The 14122-nt window shown below is 34.0% G+C and overlaps 1 protein-coding gene across 7 annotated transcripts in view; it reads left to right on the forward strand.

Annotated features, from left to right (window-relative positions):
• Positions 1 to 6996: 6996 nt before the first annotated feature.
• PPP1R42 (protein phosphatase 1 regulatory subunit 42) overlaps positions 6997 to 14122 on the forward strand; it is a 52509-nt gene continuing 45383 nt past the window's right edge. For 4 of the 7 annotated variants that reach the window (XM_051970093.1, XM_051970088.1, XM_051970092.1 and 1 more), the window contains exons 1-3: positions 6997 to 7853; positions 10054 to 10274; positions 11930 to 12096. In XM_051970093.1, the coding sequence (XP_051826053.1) occupies positions 10146 to 10274; positions 11930 to 12096 (296 nt within the window). In that variant the 5' untranslated portion in view covers positions 6997 to 7853; positions 10054 to 10145. The remainder of the gene's footprint in view (positions 7854 to 10053; positions 10275 to 11929; positions 12097 to 14122) is intronic. The other 3 variants (XM_051970090.1, XM_051970089.1, XM_051970091.1) reach the window with 2 other exon arrangements.

The raw sequence follows: 14122 nt of genomic DNA on the forward strand, positions 1-14122 counted from the left end.
GTATCTAGCTGTAGATGAATAAATTGAATACAGTCTGGTTTCCAAAGTTTCATTCTATACTGTATTGTTCTGAGCAAAGAGAGGCAACCATGTTCCTTTTTGAGATAAAATACAGAGAACTGCAAATCTGCTCAGATTTTTGTTAAAATTATTTAAGTAGATAACTTTGGTTCAATTTTTTCATGCTTATCCTATCAATTCTTTGTCACTGTTTGCAAAACACACTTAGAAAATTTAAAACCTAATTGCACATTCTCAAGTTTTGGCATATTTTCAGCATGGAAACTACAGAATGGATTGCTAGAAACTAAACACATTTCGAGTTAAAAACATACTAGTAAGGAAGTAGTGACATTTTAAGATTATAAATGGCTCCTCCTAAACTGGCTAATTTATCTCAAAGATTCTAAACCTCTATCAAACCTTTAAAAAATTTAAATTTTTTAAAAGACATTTGGTGTGACCCTCTTTAAAATACTTATAGTAAATATGGCAAACTGAGATCAGCCAAATTTTTACTGAATTAGCATTTTTGATAGATTTAAGTTAGTTGACCTCAGAAATCAAAATATAAGGAACTTTGTATAGTGTTAGGGAAATTGTTGGAGGAAACAGCTAAAATCATAGCTTGATAGCTAACACAAGTGATTAATTGCTTTTTCAACATGTGGAACTTTTTGATGCCAGAATTTATGGAGCTGCCTCACAAATTGGAGAGTCCCCTATGTCAGTGTTCATATTTTCTTTGGATTATACTAAGCTTTCTAATGATTAAATGAACAAGATATTGTTCCTTAGAGGTACAATTTTGATGAGCTACAGTTGTATTTTCTTTTTCATAATCTAAAACCTATAAACAAAGAATTACTTAGTCTAGGCTAACTTTAAATCTAGGCCTTCACATCAGGCTCGAATACCTACTATAAAATTCTGAATATTTGTTATGGAAAGTAATTGAAAACATTAAGCTTTCTGAACGTTACAACTGACCAGAGCTCATCTCCAAATTCATTTTTGCATTGGGCACAATAATTTAATAATCATCTTCATTTGTCTTTTATATAATCACTTAATAGGAAATTCTTACATGCTATTTTTTAATAACTTGTACTCACTTACTTTACAATTTGTATTTCATTTCCTATGCAAGTTTACAATTTAGACCATTACCTTACGATCTGTTTAAAGCTAAGTAGCATAATTTATAAGAATGAAATTACTCTATTATCCTCCACACATTGAATAATTGTCACCACCTGAATTTTTTCTAGCAAGAAGGAAGTTGTATTCACTTCATATGTCATTATTAATGTAAAAAACTAATCTTTTAAGGAAATAATTTTTACTGCAGTTAGTAAGACCATAGACCAGAGAATCTTAGTCTAGGGCTCATAAACTTTTTCCAATACTTTGATAGCTATTTCAATAAAATTGACATTTGTAATCCTGTTTTTTTGTTTTATGCATTTAAAAATATTATTCTGTAAAAGAGTCTATAAGCTTTACCAGACTATTAGAAAGATCCACATCACAAAAAAAAGTTAAGGTTCCCCTGCCATCTTAAAAGACTTGAAATTTCTCATTTGGTATTATATAACAGCAAGAAATTGAATAGTTATAAAATGGGAATCACTTAAGCAGACAAATACTATGCATTTTTAAGAGCTCAAAACATTTTATGAATACTCACGAAGTGTTTAAAATAACAAAGTCTTTTTCATAACAATCATTTCCAGTAATTGGTGTCTCATTGGTTCTCTGAACTTAATCTTGAAAATAATGAAATAGGGGATATTTTGACTTTCTGATAAAAAGACCAGAGCTGAATAAAAAATTCAGTCTTCAAATACAAGACTCAAGAAGCATAAAAAGGCAAACAGGAAAGAATAAAATACATTATTCAATAAAATTAAACTATTTACATCCCTACCTGGAAAGATACTTGTAACTTTTGAGAACTGTTATCACTTTTATAGCCATTAGGAGGATTATATATAGGCAAAGGTTATGGGTATAAGTTGACTTTGATGTGATACTATTAAAAAAAGGATTGTACTGGGAGAAGAGAAAAGGAGGAGGCAGAATAGGGTAAAGTATATCATATAAAGAGGCACAAAAGACACTATCGTAGTGGAAAAGAAGGAAGGGGGTGAACTTTGTTGAACCGTACTCATCAGATTTGGCTCAAAAAAGGATTAACATATACTCAGTTGTGTATAGAAATGTATCTTACCCTATAAGGAAGTAGGAGGAGAAAGGGGGAAGAAAGCAGGGGAGGCTGATAGAAAGGAGGTAGACTGAGGGAAGAGATCAAAAGCAAACACTGGTGGTAAGGAACAGGGTAAAAGGAGAGAGAAAAGTATAAATGGGACTGGAGGGAAATATGCAGTAACCATAACTGACTATGAATGGCATGTCCATAAAATGGAAGCAGATAAGAGTGGATTAAAAAACAAAATCCTATAATATATTTATAAGAAATAGATATGAAGTAAATACATAGAGTGTAAAGGTGAAAGGGCTGGAGCAGAATATAATGTGTTTTAACTGAAGTGAAGTAAAAGAAAAAAAAAAAGTAGACATAGGGTAGCAATCCTGACTTTAGACAAAGCAAAAGCAAAAAGAGATCTAATTAAAAGAAATGAAGAAAACTAACTTGCTAAAAGGTACCACTGATAATAAAGTAATATCAGTTATAAAACATATACACCAAGTGGTATAGCATCCAAATTCTTAAAGAAGTTAAGTAAGTTACAAGAAATAAACAGCAAAACTAGACTAATGGGGGGACATTAACCTCCCACTCTCAGAATTAGATAAATCTAACCACAAAATAAGAAAGAAGTTAAGGAGATGAATAAAATTTTAGAAAAGTTAGATATGATAGACCTCTGGAGAAAATTGAGAATAGGAAGAATATACTTTTTTCTCAGTGATACATGGACCCAGACAATCAAACCTCACAAATGCAGAAAGGCAGAACTATTAAATACAGGTTTTACAGATCACTATGCAATAAAAATTTTGTATAAAGGGGCATAGATAGGGTAAAAATAAATTGGAAACTACATTAATCCTAAAGAATGAGTGAAACAAAAAGTAATTAATTACAGAAACAATAATTACATCAAAGAGAACAACAATAATGAGAAAACATACCAAAACTTATGGAATATGGCCAATTCTTAGAGGAAATTTTATATCTCTAAGTGCTTACATGAATTAAATAAAGGAGAGATCGACTAATTGGACATGCAATTTTAAAAACTAGAAAAAGAATACATTAAAAATCCCCGATTAAATACCAAATTGGAAATTCTGAAAAATCAAAGGAGAGATTAATAAAATTGAACGTAAGAAAATTACTAAACTAACAAATAAAACTAAGAATTGTCCTTATGAAAACACCAATAAAATAGAAAAACATTTGGTTAATTTGATTTTTTAAAAGCAAAAGAAAAATAAATTGCCAGTATGAAAAATGAAAAAGGTGAACTCACCACCAACAAAGGAAATTAAAGCAATAATTAGCTGTTTTGTCTAATAATATGCTGTGATTCTAACAATCTAAGTAAAATAGATGTTTCCTTAAAATGATAAGCAGCATCTACATAAAACCAGCATCTTTATATGTAACGGGGATAAACTAGAAGCATTCTCAATAAGATCAAGCGTAAAACAGACACCCATTATCACCACTAGATATATTAGCTTTTTTACGAGAAGAAAAATTTTAAGAATTAGAATTAGTTGTAAGGAAAAAAATTATCACTCTTTGCTGCTGATATGACTATGTTTTGGGGGAGGGAGGTTGTGGTTTTTTTGTGGTTTTTCTCATTTGTTCTGCTTCTTTCACAATATAATTAAAGTGCAAATATGTGTAATTTGATTGTGCATGTGTAACCTCTACATATATGTCTGCTGTTTTGGGAAGGTCACTGGGAAAACTGAAAGGAAAGAAGGTAAGAAAAATTTGGACTCAAAAATCTTACGAAAATCAATGTTGAAAACTATCTTTGCATGAAATTAGGGGTAAAAAACTGAAATACTAGTAAGCAAAAAAGTGAAAAATTGAAATTGAAAAAATTAAACATTGTAGTTTAGAATTGTCAATAAAGTTCTTCTATATTTACTTTGTAATAAATAATGTTTATAATAAAACATTAATGAAAACTGCTCTCAAACTCTAGATACATCTAAACTTAGTTGTTAACCTAGGGTCTTGGCAGGCTCAATGAATTTGCCCAAAGTCACATGGCTGGTAAATGTCAGACACTGCATTTGAATCAATGCTTTTATGATTTCAGGTTCTCTATGCCATGCTGTCTCTTACCAAAAGGCAAAAAATTTATTATTTGTCAAGAAAAAAATTTTTATTATGGTCAATGTTACAAAAGAATTCGTTTCAGTAGATGTTTCTTAGGATGGGGATTCTTTAAGAAACTTAAATATTAAGAATCCTTTTATTTTCAGTAAGAGGATTTAGTGTGTATATATACATATATATATCACTACCTCAACTTCTAGGCTTTTGCCTAGGAAAATAAAATTTTTGTTGAAATAATAATGTAGTTATGTCTTCATAAAGTCTTAGATAAAAAATTATTTAATTACTTTGAAATTATATACATACACAAATATATATAATAGCACCAACCTAAAATTTTATATATACACATATACATAATGTGTGTATGTATAAATTTCATCCTTACAACTGCCCTAGGAGGTTGGTATGATTACTGATTTAACAGATGAGAAAACTGAAGCTGACACATTAAGGGACTTGCACCAGTACACAAAGGTATTGCCTTAAGTCACATTTGATTGATTCTAGGACCAATACTCTATATGCTGCACTCCCCTAGTTTTCTTCATATTTTTATAATATTTTGAGGTTTGTGAAGCACTCTTTTCACAGCCCTACATGACATACAATACAAATATTATCCTTAATTTACAAGTGAAAAAAATAAACTCAAGACTTTACATGATCATTCAGCTATTAAGCACTCTGCATGAAGTTTTGCCCATATCTTAGTACTTAAGTCTTGCACTGACTACAGTAGACCCATACTGCTTCTCAGAGCGATTTAATGGAACTTAAATTCCTCCCAGTAAGGAAATACAAACATTTTAAAGTAAAAGGAACAAGAAACAGTATTTTATAAGAAAGCAGGCTCTAAGTCACTTGTAAAGGACAGGAACTCAGTATGATTGATTTGTCCTACAACAAGTTGTTAACTCAATGGAATATATGACAATGGTTATCTAGTTTAACATGTGAGTTCCCTAGTTCAGTATGATTGATTTAATCTTACAACAAATAATGGTTCCCTAGTGATATAATGATTGGTTTATACTCAGTATACTGTAATGATGTAATTGTAATAAAGTATATAAACTGGGGACAAACTCAGCCACAGAGGAGAAGACTTGACCAACCTCATGGTGACCCTTCTGCCTTCAGCTAATCTGGACACTATATTTTAATCCACCCCAATTGGGGGCTCTAGAAAGCAGGTCATTACATTTGGATGTACAGACTGCTGACTGTCTGATTGGCTGAGACTGCTGACACAGACTGGAAGACTGAAGGAGACAATAAAGACTTTTGGACTTTATCCTTGGCCATTCTCATGGTGATTACTCTGCTGAAAAGAAGGCTGGTCCAGAGACCTCCAGAAAGCTAACCAGAACATTACATTCACTTGCAAGTTTTACCCTCCAGGAATACTGGTGTTCCATGAGTCACAGGCATGGGGTATCGCTAGAAGAATTTTGAGGTTGAAGATAGTTGTTGTCAAGTAGCTGATTGAGAAGAGTCATCAAAAGCATTGTACAACCCTCCACATGCAATCCAGCCCACTTTTCTCCTATTTAACAATATGTATCTCACAAATGCTCATCTCCATGCTTTTCCAAGATCTATGTACTGTTTGACTGACTCAGTTGTTTGCCCATTCAACTACATAATATTCTGGAAGAAAAAAAATGCATTATTAGTTTTTCCTGGGCAGGCTGATAGGCAGATCTATTTTCAATGGTGGACATGGTCCCATTTCCAATGCCAGCTATCTGGAATCTTGAGCAATTCAATAATGCACAATTGATACTGCATTTGTACAACTTCAACATCTATAGGATATCTGTCTTAGATTTACACTTGAAATAGTATATTCTCTATGACAGGAATTACACTCTTTAACCAGAATTTTTTAATGTTTTAAATTCTAAATTTCATTTGCTTCTTTTGAAACTAATAATTGAAGGATCATCAAACTTATTTCCATGCTTTTATTTATCAGAGATTCATATATCAGAGAGTCATATCAGAATACATGTTAAAAATCTCTTTGAAAAGAACCATTGATTGATTGTTTTGCTATATTGCTATGTTTGAGTGGGGTTGGGCTTTTTGTTCACTTGCTTTTATTGGCGATCAACAAACAAAAGCCAGTAGATTCTTGAATTTTCTTATAGCAGTCAATTATATTGTGAAGATTTGAACTTTGGTGGAAATGGCATGCAAAAAACCCTGACTGCTCCTCTTATTTTCAGTCAATCAACAAGCAAATGAAAACTAAAAACAACAACAAAAAGGAAGGAAGGAAAGAAAGAAAAAAAGAAAGAGAGGAAGAGAAAAAAAGAGAGAGGGGGAGAGAGAAAAAGAGAGAGAGAGAGAGAGAGAGAGAGAAAGGAAGAGGGGGAGAGAGAGAGAGAGAGAGAGAGAGAGAGAGAGAGAGAGAGAGAGAGAGAGAGAAAGGAAAAGAGAGAGAGAGCGAGAGAGAGGAAGAGAGAGAGAGAGAGAGAGAGAGAGAGAGGAAGACAGAGTGAGAGAGAGAGAGAGAGAGAGAGAGAGAGAGAGAGAGAGGAAGGAAGAAGGAAGGAAGGAAGGAAGGAAGGAAGGAAGGAAGGAGGAAGGAAGGAAGGAAGGAAGAAAGAAGGAAGGAAGAAGGAAGGAAGAAGGAAGAAAGGAAGGAAGAAAGAAGGAAGGAAGGAAGGAAGGAAGGAAGGAAGGAAGGAAGGAAGGAAGGAAGGAAGGAAGGAAGGAAGGAAGGAAGGAAGGAAGGAAGGAAGGAAGGAAGGAAGAGAAAAAAAACTCAAAGAATTCCCATCCTAATGATACCCTGGAATCTTGATTTTCATAAATATTTTAAAGAGATGGAAAAAATAGGGATCTAGGTCATAGTTACCGAAGATATCCTTTCTGGTGATCACACCGTCTGTGACCTTTTTTATTTTGTAAGTGGAAAGCACTCTGAATTGTTGAGAAATTCAATAGATCAATCTAGAGATCTCGGGATGCTAGCCCCGACACATTAATTAGCTCAGGTATGACCTCGAACTAATCCTTTACGTTCCTTCCGCCTCACTTTACTCATCCTGTAGCGGGTTTGGCGGCCCGACCTCTGAAGTTTGTAGGAAGGAAAGCGCTTCAGAAACTTCATTCTTGTTACCTCGTTCGTTCCCAACCGCAAGAGGCGAGCAAGACAAATGACCGAGAGCAAACAGCTTACTCATTCCCTGCGTCTGCTTTGAGAGCCTCCCTCGAGGCCGCAGGGTCATGATGACCAGAGAGGTTCCAGACTGAGCCAAAGCCGAGGAGAACAGCGATATCCATTTAGCCTTCGCTAGGGATCAGCTCCGGCAGGTTAGCGTCCTGTTTCCATGGCAACACGCCAGTTCTGCGTCAATAGCGGCGGCTGTACCCTTGGAGCTCTGTTCCGGAGAAGACAAACAAACAAACAAATCTTGGGAGTGTGGGACGTCCCGGCCTAGGACGGAGGAAGCTTTCGAGGAAGTTTTCGGCGTGACGGAGAATCCTCCACAAGGAAGGAGGGAGCTGTCCGGTGAGGACCGCTGGAAGATGTGGTCTTGAGAGGCTTTTGGACCCGCTGAGGGGGGCGAGTGTGGGAAAGGAGCCGGGGTGAGGGGGAGAGGGGAGGGATCGAGAGGAGACTATGGGGCTGCAAAGCAAAATTCGAAGATTTCAAAGTAAAAGGTCCCTCGGGAGAAAGGGGAACTCCCGGGAGCCCCCACCCCGAACATCACGCTTCTCTCCAGGCCCTGAACCCCAAGAAACTCCTGGGGATAACCTGGAAAAATCCCCGACACCCGGTCCCAAGTCTAGGCCGTTCCCCTACCTGCTCTTGGACGAGTAATTTACACCCACTCTGTGCCTTTTTCCACATCTGTAAAGTGAGAGAGCTGGACTCCGATCCATATGCCACTAGAATAACCCTTACCATGAAAAACTACAAATTATGCCTTTTTGACATGAAACTTCATTATATAACCATTAATAATTTTTTTTTAAATAAATGCAAAAGGCTTCACAAGCAGAAGTTGTTTACTAAGGCTCAAAGAGAAAATTTGACTAAAAATCCCCATAGGTCTATGATGGAGATTTTATTATTTGAAAGGACTTGCTCATAATTATATTAAGGTGGGGTTAAATTCACATTCTGAATATTCTAATGATGTGAATGTTTAGGTTATGTAAATAGCATATTTGAGATATAGTTAGACATATTGCTAGGGAATGAGTGTAAAGTGTTTATTTTCTATTCTGAACTAATGCTGTTTATTGAACCTTGAATTTCCTTCTAGACTACACTGTAACTGAGGTCACAAGTTGACCTATACATATTCAAGATTTTAGTTTGTTGATATGTTGATATGTCCTGGAACATTATTCAATGTAACTTGTATATTTTGTTACAATTTTAGTAAGAATATTATAAAGCACTTAAGTAATCCCTATAGGATTGTCATTGCCCAAATAGACATTCTTCTTGGGTGGTTGACAGTAATTAGTTATCTTAAAAATTAATGCACATGTGGATAGTGTATCTAAAAACATATTTCATCATTGGCTTTTCCATATTAAGCCAACTTTATAACATAATAAGAACTGCTTACTCTGCACTTTTGTGTTTCGAAAAATTCCTGATTTCATTGGTGTGTGCTCCTTACATAGTATATATATTAAACTTAAAGGTACCAGAAATTTAATGAAAAAGATTATTACATTGAGTGTTAGAAGCCCCAGGCACAACCATGTCATTCAGAATTTAGAGTTGAATGTAAAGGTCATTTAATTTACTCTGATAATTTTATACTTTTTGAAACTGAGACCTGGAGAAATGAAGTAATTTATTTTTTTTATTTTTAAAATTATTTTATTTTATTTTATTTTTAATAATTATAACTTTTTATTGACAAAACCCATGCCTGGGTAATTTTTTTACATTATCCCTTGCACTCACTTCTGTTCCGACTTTAACCCTCCCTCCCTCAACCCCCTCCCCCAAATGGCAAGCAGTCTTATACATGTTAAATATGTCACAGTATTTCCTAGATACAATATATGTGTGCAGAACTGAACAGTTCTCTTGTTGTACAGGACGAGTTGGATGAAATGAAGTAATTTAATTAAGGTTGTATAAAGAATAAATAGTAGAGCTAGATTTTGTTCTCTGTGGCTTTTGACTTCAGATCCAACACATTTTCCAGGGTATCTATTATTAGTTGTGTGACTTTGGGCAAGATACTTCTGTGTCAGTTTCCTGATATGTAAAACTGGCTTTACATTTAATAGCTAAATTACTTAACCTAACTAGGATATTATGGAATTCAAATGAGATAAGATATGTTAATTATTTTATAAGTTGTAAAGCAATATACAAAAATAATTGAATTATTCTAGCCCCTCTTATTGGACAATAAATGTGGCAAAATAATCAAATAATTTAACTTCTTTAGGCCTCATTTTTCTAGAGCAAAAAAAAGGAAGAAAAGAAAAAAAAAAGAGAGGGGAGTTAGTTCAAATATATATTTTTAAAGATCCTATTCACCACACTAAAAATGTTGTTCTCATATACAATAGATGATTAAGACAGGAGGAAACATATATTTTATAAGCAATATCTTTCTTTTCTATAACAATATAAATATTGCCATAAAAATTTTGTTAAAGGAAATATCAAAGAGTAAGTAAACATTTTATTTTCCTAAGATTGTTTTGTCTAAATACCATTTCTTTTTAAGTTTTAGGAAGCCAATCATAAGAAAAATTGCAATTGCTTTTTGAGATGATATCAAATTCATTTTACCTTGGAATTAAAGTTTACTGAGAAAGTATGGTACGACTCACACTGGATCTGGTTGCCAAGAGTGTCAACCAAAAGAATCGAAAAGAGGAGAATATTACACAGTATTTGAAGAAAATAACTCACCTAAACTTTTCAAACAGAAATATAGATATAATTGTAAGAATTCTTATTTTTTACATAAAGCAAAATTCTTCCTTTGATGTAAATTCTATTATAGCATTTAGGAACTGATGTTATAAGGTACATTTTTTTCAATATTTTATCTTCATAACCAAGCTTATAATTTACTGTGTTTTATTTTTTTAAATGGTAAAACATTTAATTGGTTCAGAAATTTAAAATAAAGCAACGAAGACAATAACATCTACATTCTTGACTGAGCATAGTATAGTGTCCCTCCACTCTGCCCCCACAAAAGTACTTTGGGATTCAGATACCTCTACTGGGATAGTAAAGGTATGAATACATATCTCTGTAATCAACCTGTACTATAGGATGGGAACCAATGACCAAAGATGTCAGGAAAGGGCTTGATCTATTATAATCTACTTAACTATATTCATTATTTTCAATTGGTTGCATGTCTCAATGAAGGTCCTGGCCTGACTTAACATATGCAGTTTTTCATTCTAATTTTCATTTGTCAGCTTTCCATAGCTAGGGTATCTCACCCACTGGTTTGAGTACCACAGAGTCATGACAATGATGGTAACTTTTATTCCTCTCTATCTTAATGGGGAAAATCTTCTCTTGGATATGATCTCACATTTCCCCTAAAAGTCAAAAAAGCAAGCTCCCTTCATTACTGTTAATAAATCCCCTTCTCTACCCCTTTTCCACACTCACCCCCCCCCTTACTTTGCAGCAAGCTTATTCCCTCTTTGGACCTGCCTAAAAGCCTAGTATAGGGGAAGAAGCAATGGTCCTGGTGACAGGGACCTAGAAATATTACATACCCTGAAACTTCTTATCTTTGTGGCCCTGAACAATCTCATTTATTATCGTGGCCTCTTGAAGTCCATTCTAGCTCGCTCTAATCTCATTTATATAGATAGATACATAGATAGATAGATAGATAGATAGATAGATAGATAGATAGATAGATAGATAGATATTTCCCCTGAGGCAATTGGGTTAAGTGACTTTCCCAGGGTCAAACAGCTAGGAAGTGTTAAGTGTCTGAGGCCACATTTGAACTCAGGTCCTCCTGACCTCAGGGCTGATGCTCTGATCCACTGAGCCACCTAGGACATGGTACCAAGAGTTATACCAAGATAATATTCGGTAGAATTGTGTTATTAGTTTTGCTACTCTGAAGAATTTTAAAGAATGGGAAGTTTATCATTAGCTTTGATCCATTTTCCTTTTTTTCTTTTTTTTTGCTCCTGCCTACTCAGATACACAGATATGTCTTAACCCCAAATGTACTCTTCTCCCAAATTACAACTTCCATTCTCCTTATTAATCCTCTCTACCCTCCAAAACTGCCATTATTTCTTCTCTGGAGCTCTCTAGAGAGAATCGGGCTGAAAGCAGGCTTCAGAATAACTAGAACTTGTATTTAAGGAGTAGTGTTAGTGCTAGGAAAATCTTGTCTAACATAATCTAAGCTCATTGTTTCAAAATGTTCTAACTTCTGAATGTGCTACTTGATAAGACATGATTAAATGATTAAGTAAATACTCTATTTTTAAAAGTACCTTGAAGTACTTTAAATCTTTAAAAAGAGTACTTTTTAAAACATGTAAAGAACTTTTAAATAAAGTAAATATTGATCAAGTAAAGTCTGTAAAAAAATTTTTCTCTTCTAGGATGACCTCTCTCTATGCAAAAATCTCAGTGTTTTATATTTGTATGATAACAACATTGGCCAAATTGATAATTTGAGTTTTGCAACAAATCTAACACACCTATATCTACAGAACAACTGCATATCATGTATAGAGAACCTCAGCTCATTGAAGAAACTTGAGAAATTGTAAGTGCTGATTTTTTTTATTTTTCTGTTAATCGAAAACTTCAATTTTTACATATATAGATATAATGACTTAAAACAGTTGATGGAGCTTCCTGAAGACCTAACCATACTTCTGAGTGGTAATACTTATCTCTGGGAAAGTCAGGCATAAATGCAGAGATAATTTTCATTTTATATACATATATATATAATCCATTATTATGATTCCAATTTTTAATTTTAAAACTAAATTGCATATAACAAAAATGATTTTCTTTTGTGGCTCCCAAGGAGCTGATATTATTTATAGAATTCTAAAATCTGCTATTAGATGAATCTTGGTATAAAGGATAGGGAGCCAGTCTTGGAGACCTATATTCAAATCCTGCCTTTCACCTGTAGGCAATTAACTTAAACTCTCAGTTCTCTAAGCATCTTCCTAAAATTCTTAAGTTTTATTCCTCACCATTTTATTAAAGGAAATCCCTAGGTGATATCTCCTGTTGCCCTTAAAAGGCAAAAACAAACAAATTCCATTAGTTACTGGTAATTCTAAAATAGGTTGTTTTTTTTTTTTTTTTCACTTAGGAGTTCTCTATACTAATGAAATAACAGGTCCACTGAATAGTCCTATCCCTTTCCATACTTTTCAAAGCATTTTATCTCTTATTTCATTCAACTTTATTAGATAGGTACTATTATTCCCATTTTATTTATATAAATTAAAGCACAAAAGAGTAATGTAATTTGCTGCAAGTCGTATAAGCCAGTATCATATAAGTTATATAGGCCAGTGAGAATCAAGGTGGGAGCTGCTTGGTCTTTCAAACTCCCAAATCCATGATACTGTCAACATCTATCCCACTATTTATATAAATCTGCCTCATTACTTTGGAGTTAATGAAAAATTCAACAAACATGATTTTTACATCAAAAATACATACAAATACTTTTCAATTCCTCATTGTGGTTTGGAGGTGACCTTGGGTACTGGAAGCTTAGAACAGCAGCTTTGGCAGTTTTAGCATGTTCTAGCCCTGAAATCAAATCAACCTCAGATACCAACTCTGTGACCCTGGACAAATCACTGCATTCCTATATTCATAGGAATTCAAGGAAATAAGTTTTCTTATTTGTAAAATGACCTGGAGAAAGTGGCAATGACAAATCACTACAATATCTCTAACAAGAAAACCCAAAAGTGGTCATTTAAGAGTCAGAGGTGATTGAACATTATTAAACAATAATAGGTGCCAGGTACCGTGCTAAATGCTGGTGATAAAAGAATGGCAAAACAAAATCTCTATTTTCCAGGAACTCACAGTCTAATGGGGAGAATGACATCCTGGCAGTTATATAGAAACATGATAGATACAGGATAAATTAGAAATAAATGCCTCCAATAAGAGATGAAGGCACTAGAATTAAGAGGGATCAAGAAAAGCTTTTTGCAGAATTTGGGATTTTAAAACTGGGATCTGAAGGAAACTTGAGAAGTCAGGAGATAGAGATGAGGAAGGAGAGCATTCCACAGCAAGCAAAAGAATTGGAGAATTGAGAGATTGTCTTTTGCAAAGATCAGCAAAGAGGGCAGTTCCTAGATCATAGAGTATATGGAGATTCTTGTGTGGGGTCTTCCTTCTTCTGCAGTGACAATGTCAAAGTGCTTAAAGGAAGGTACTAAAAAATCACATGGCTTTAAAATTATCTATAAACATTAAAATGTTGTTTGAGAGAAGAAGCCCATAGGTACAATTTTTTTTCAGTGTGGGAAATTCTCAGTATGGAAACTCTCACTGCTGATATAGATTGACACCCCATCTCTGATTCATAATTTTAAAGATTTGCTCATGATCATATAGTTACTGCGTATCAGTAGCAGAACCTGAATTCAGGTGGTCTTTAATTCAGGGCCCTATGTTATACCATATTACCTCTTATAGACATTAACTGTTGGTGGTCTTGATGTGGGATGTTTGTCTATTGACCAATTAGTTGACATTCTACTGGAAGTACTGAATAGTATTCATATTGACATTCTCAATAA

This window comes from Antechinus flavipes, chromosome 1, assembly GCF_016432865.1.
Source record: "Antechinus flavipes isolate AdamAnt ecotype Samford, QLD, Australia chromosome 1, AdamAnt_v2, whole genome shotgun sequence".
In the NCBI taxonomy this organism is placed as follows: Eukaryota; Metazoa; Chordata; class Mammalia; order Dasyuromorphia; family Dasyuridae; genus Antechinus; species Antechinus flavipes.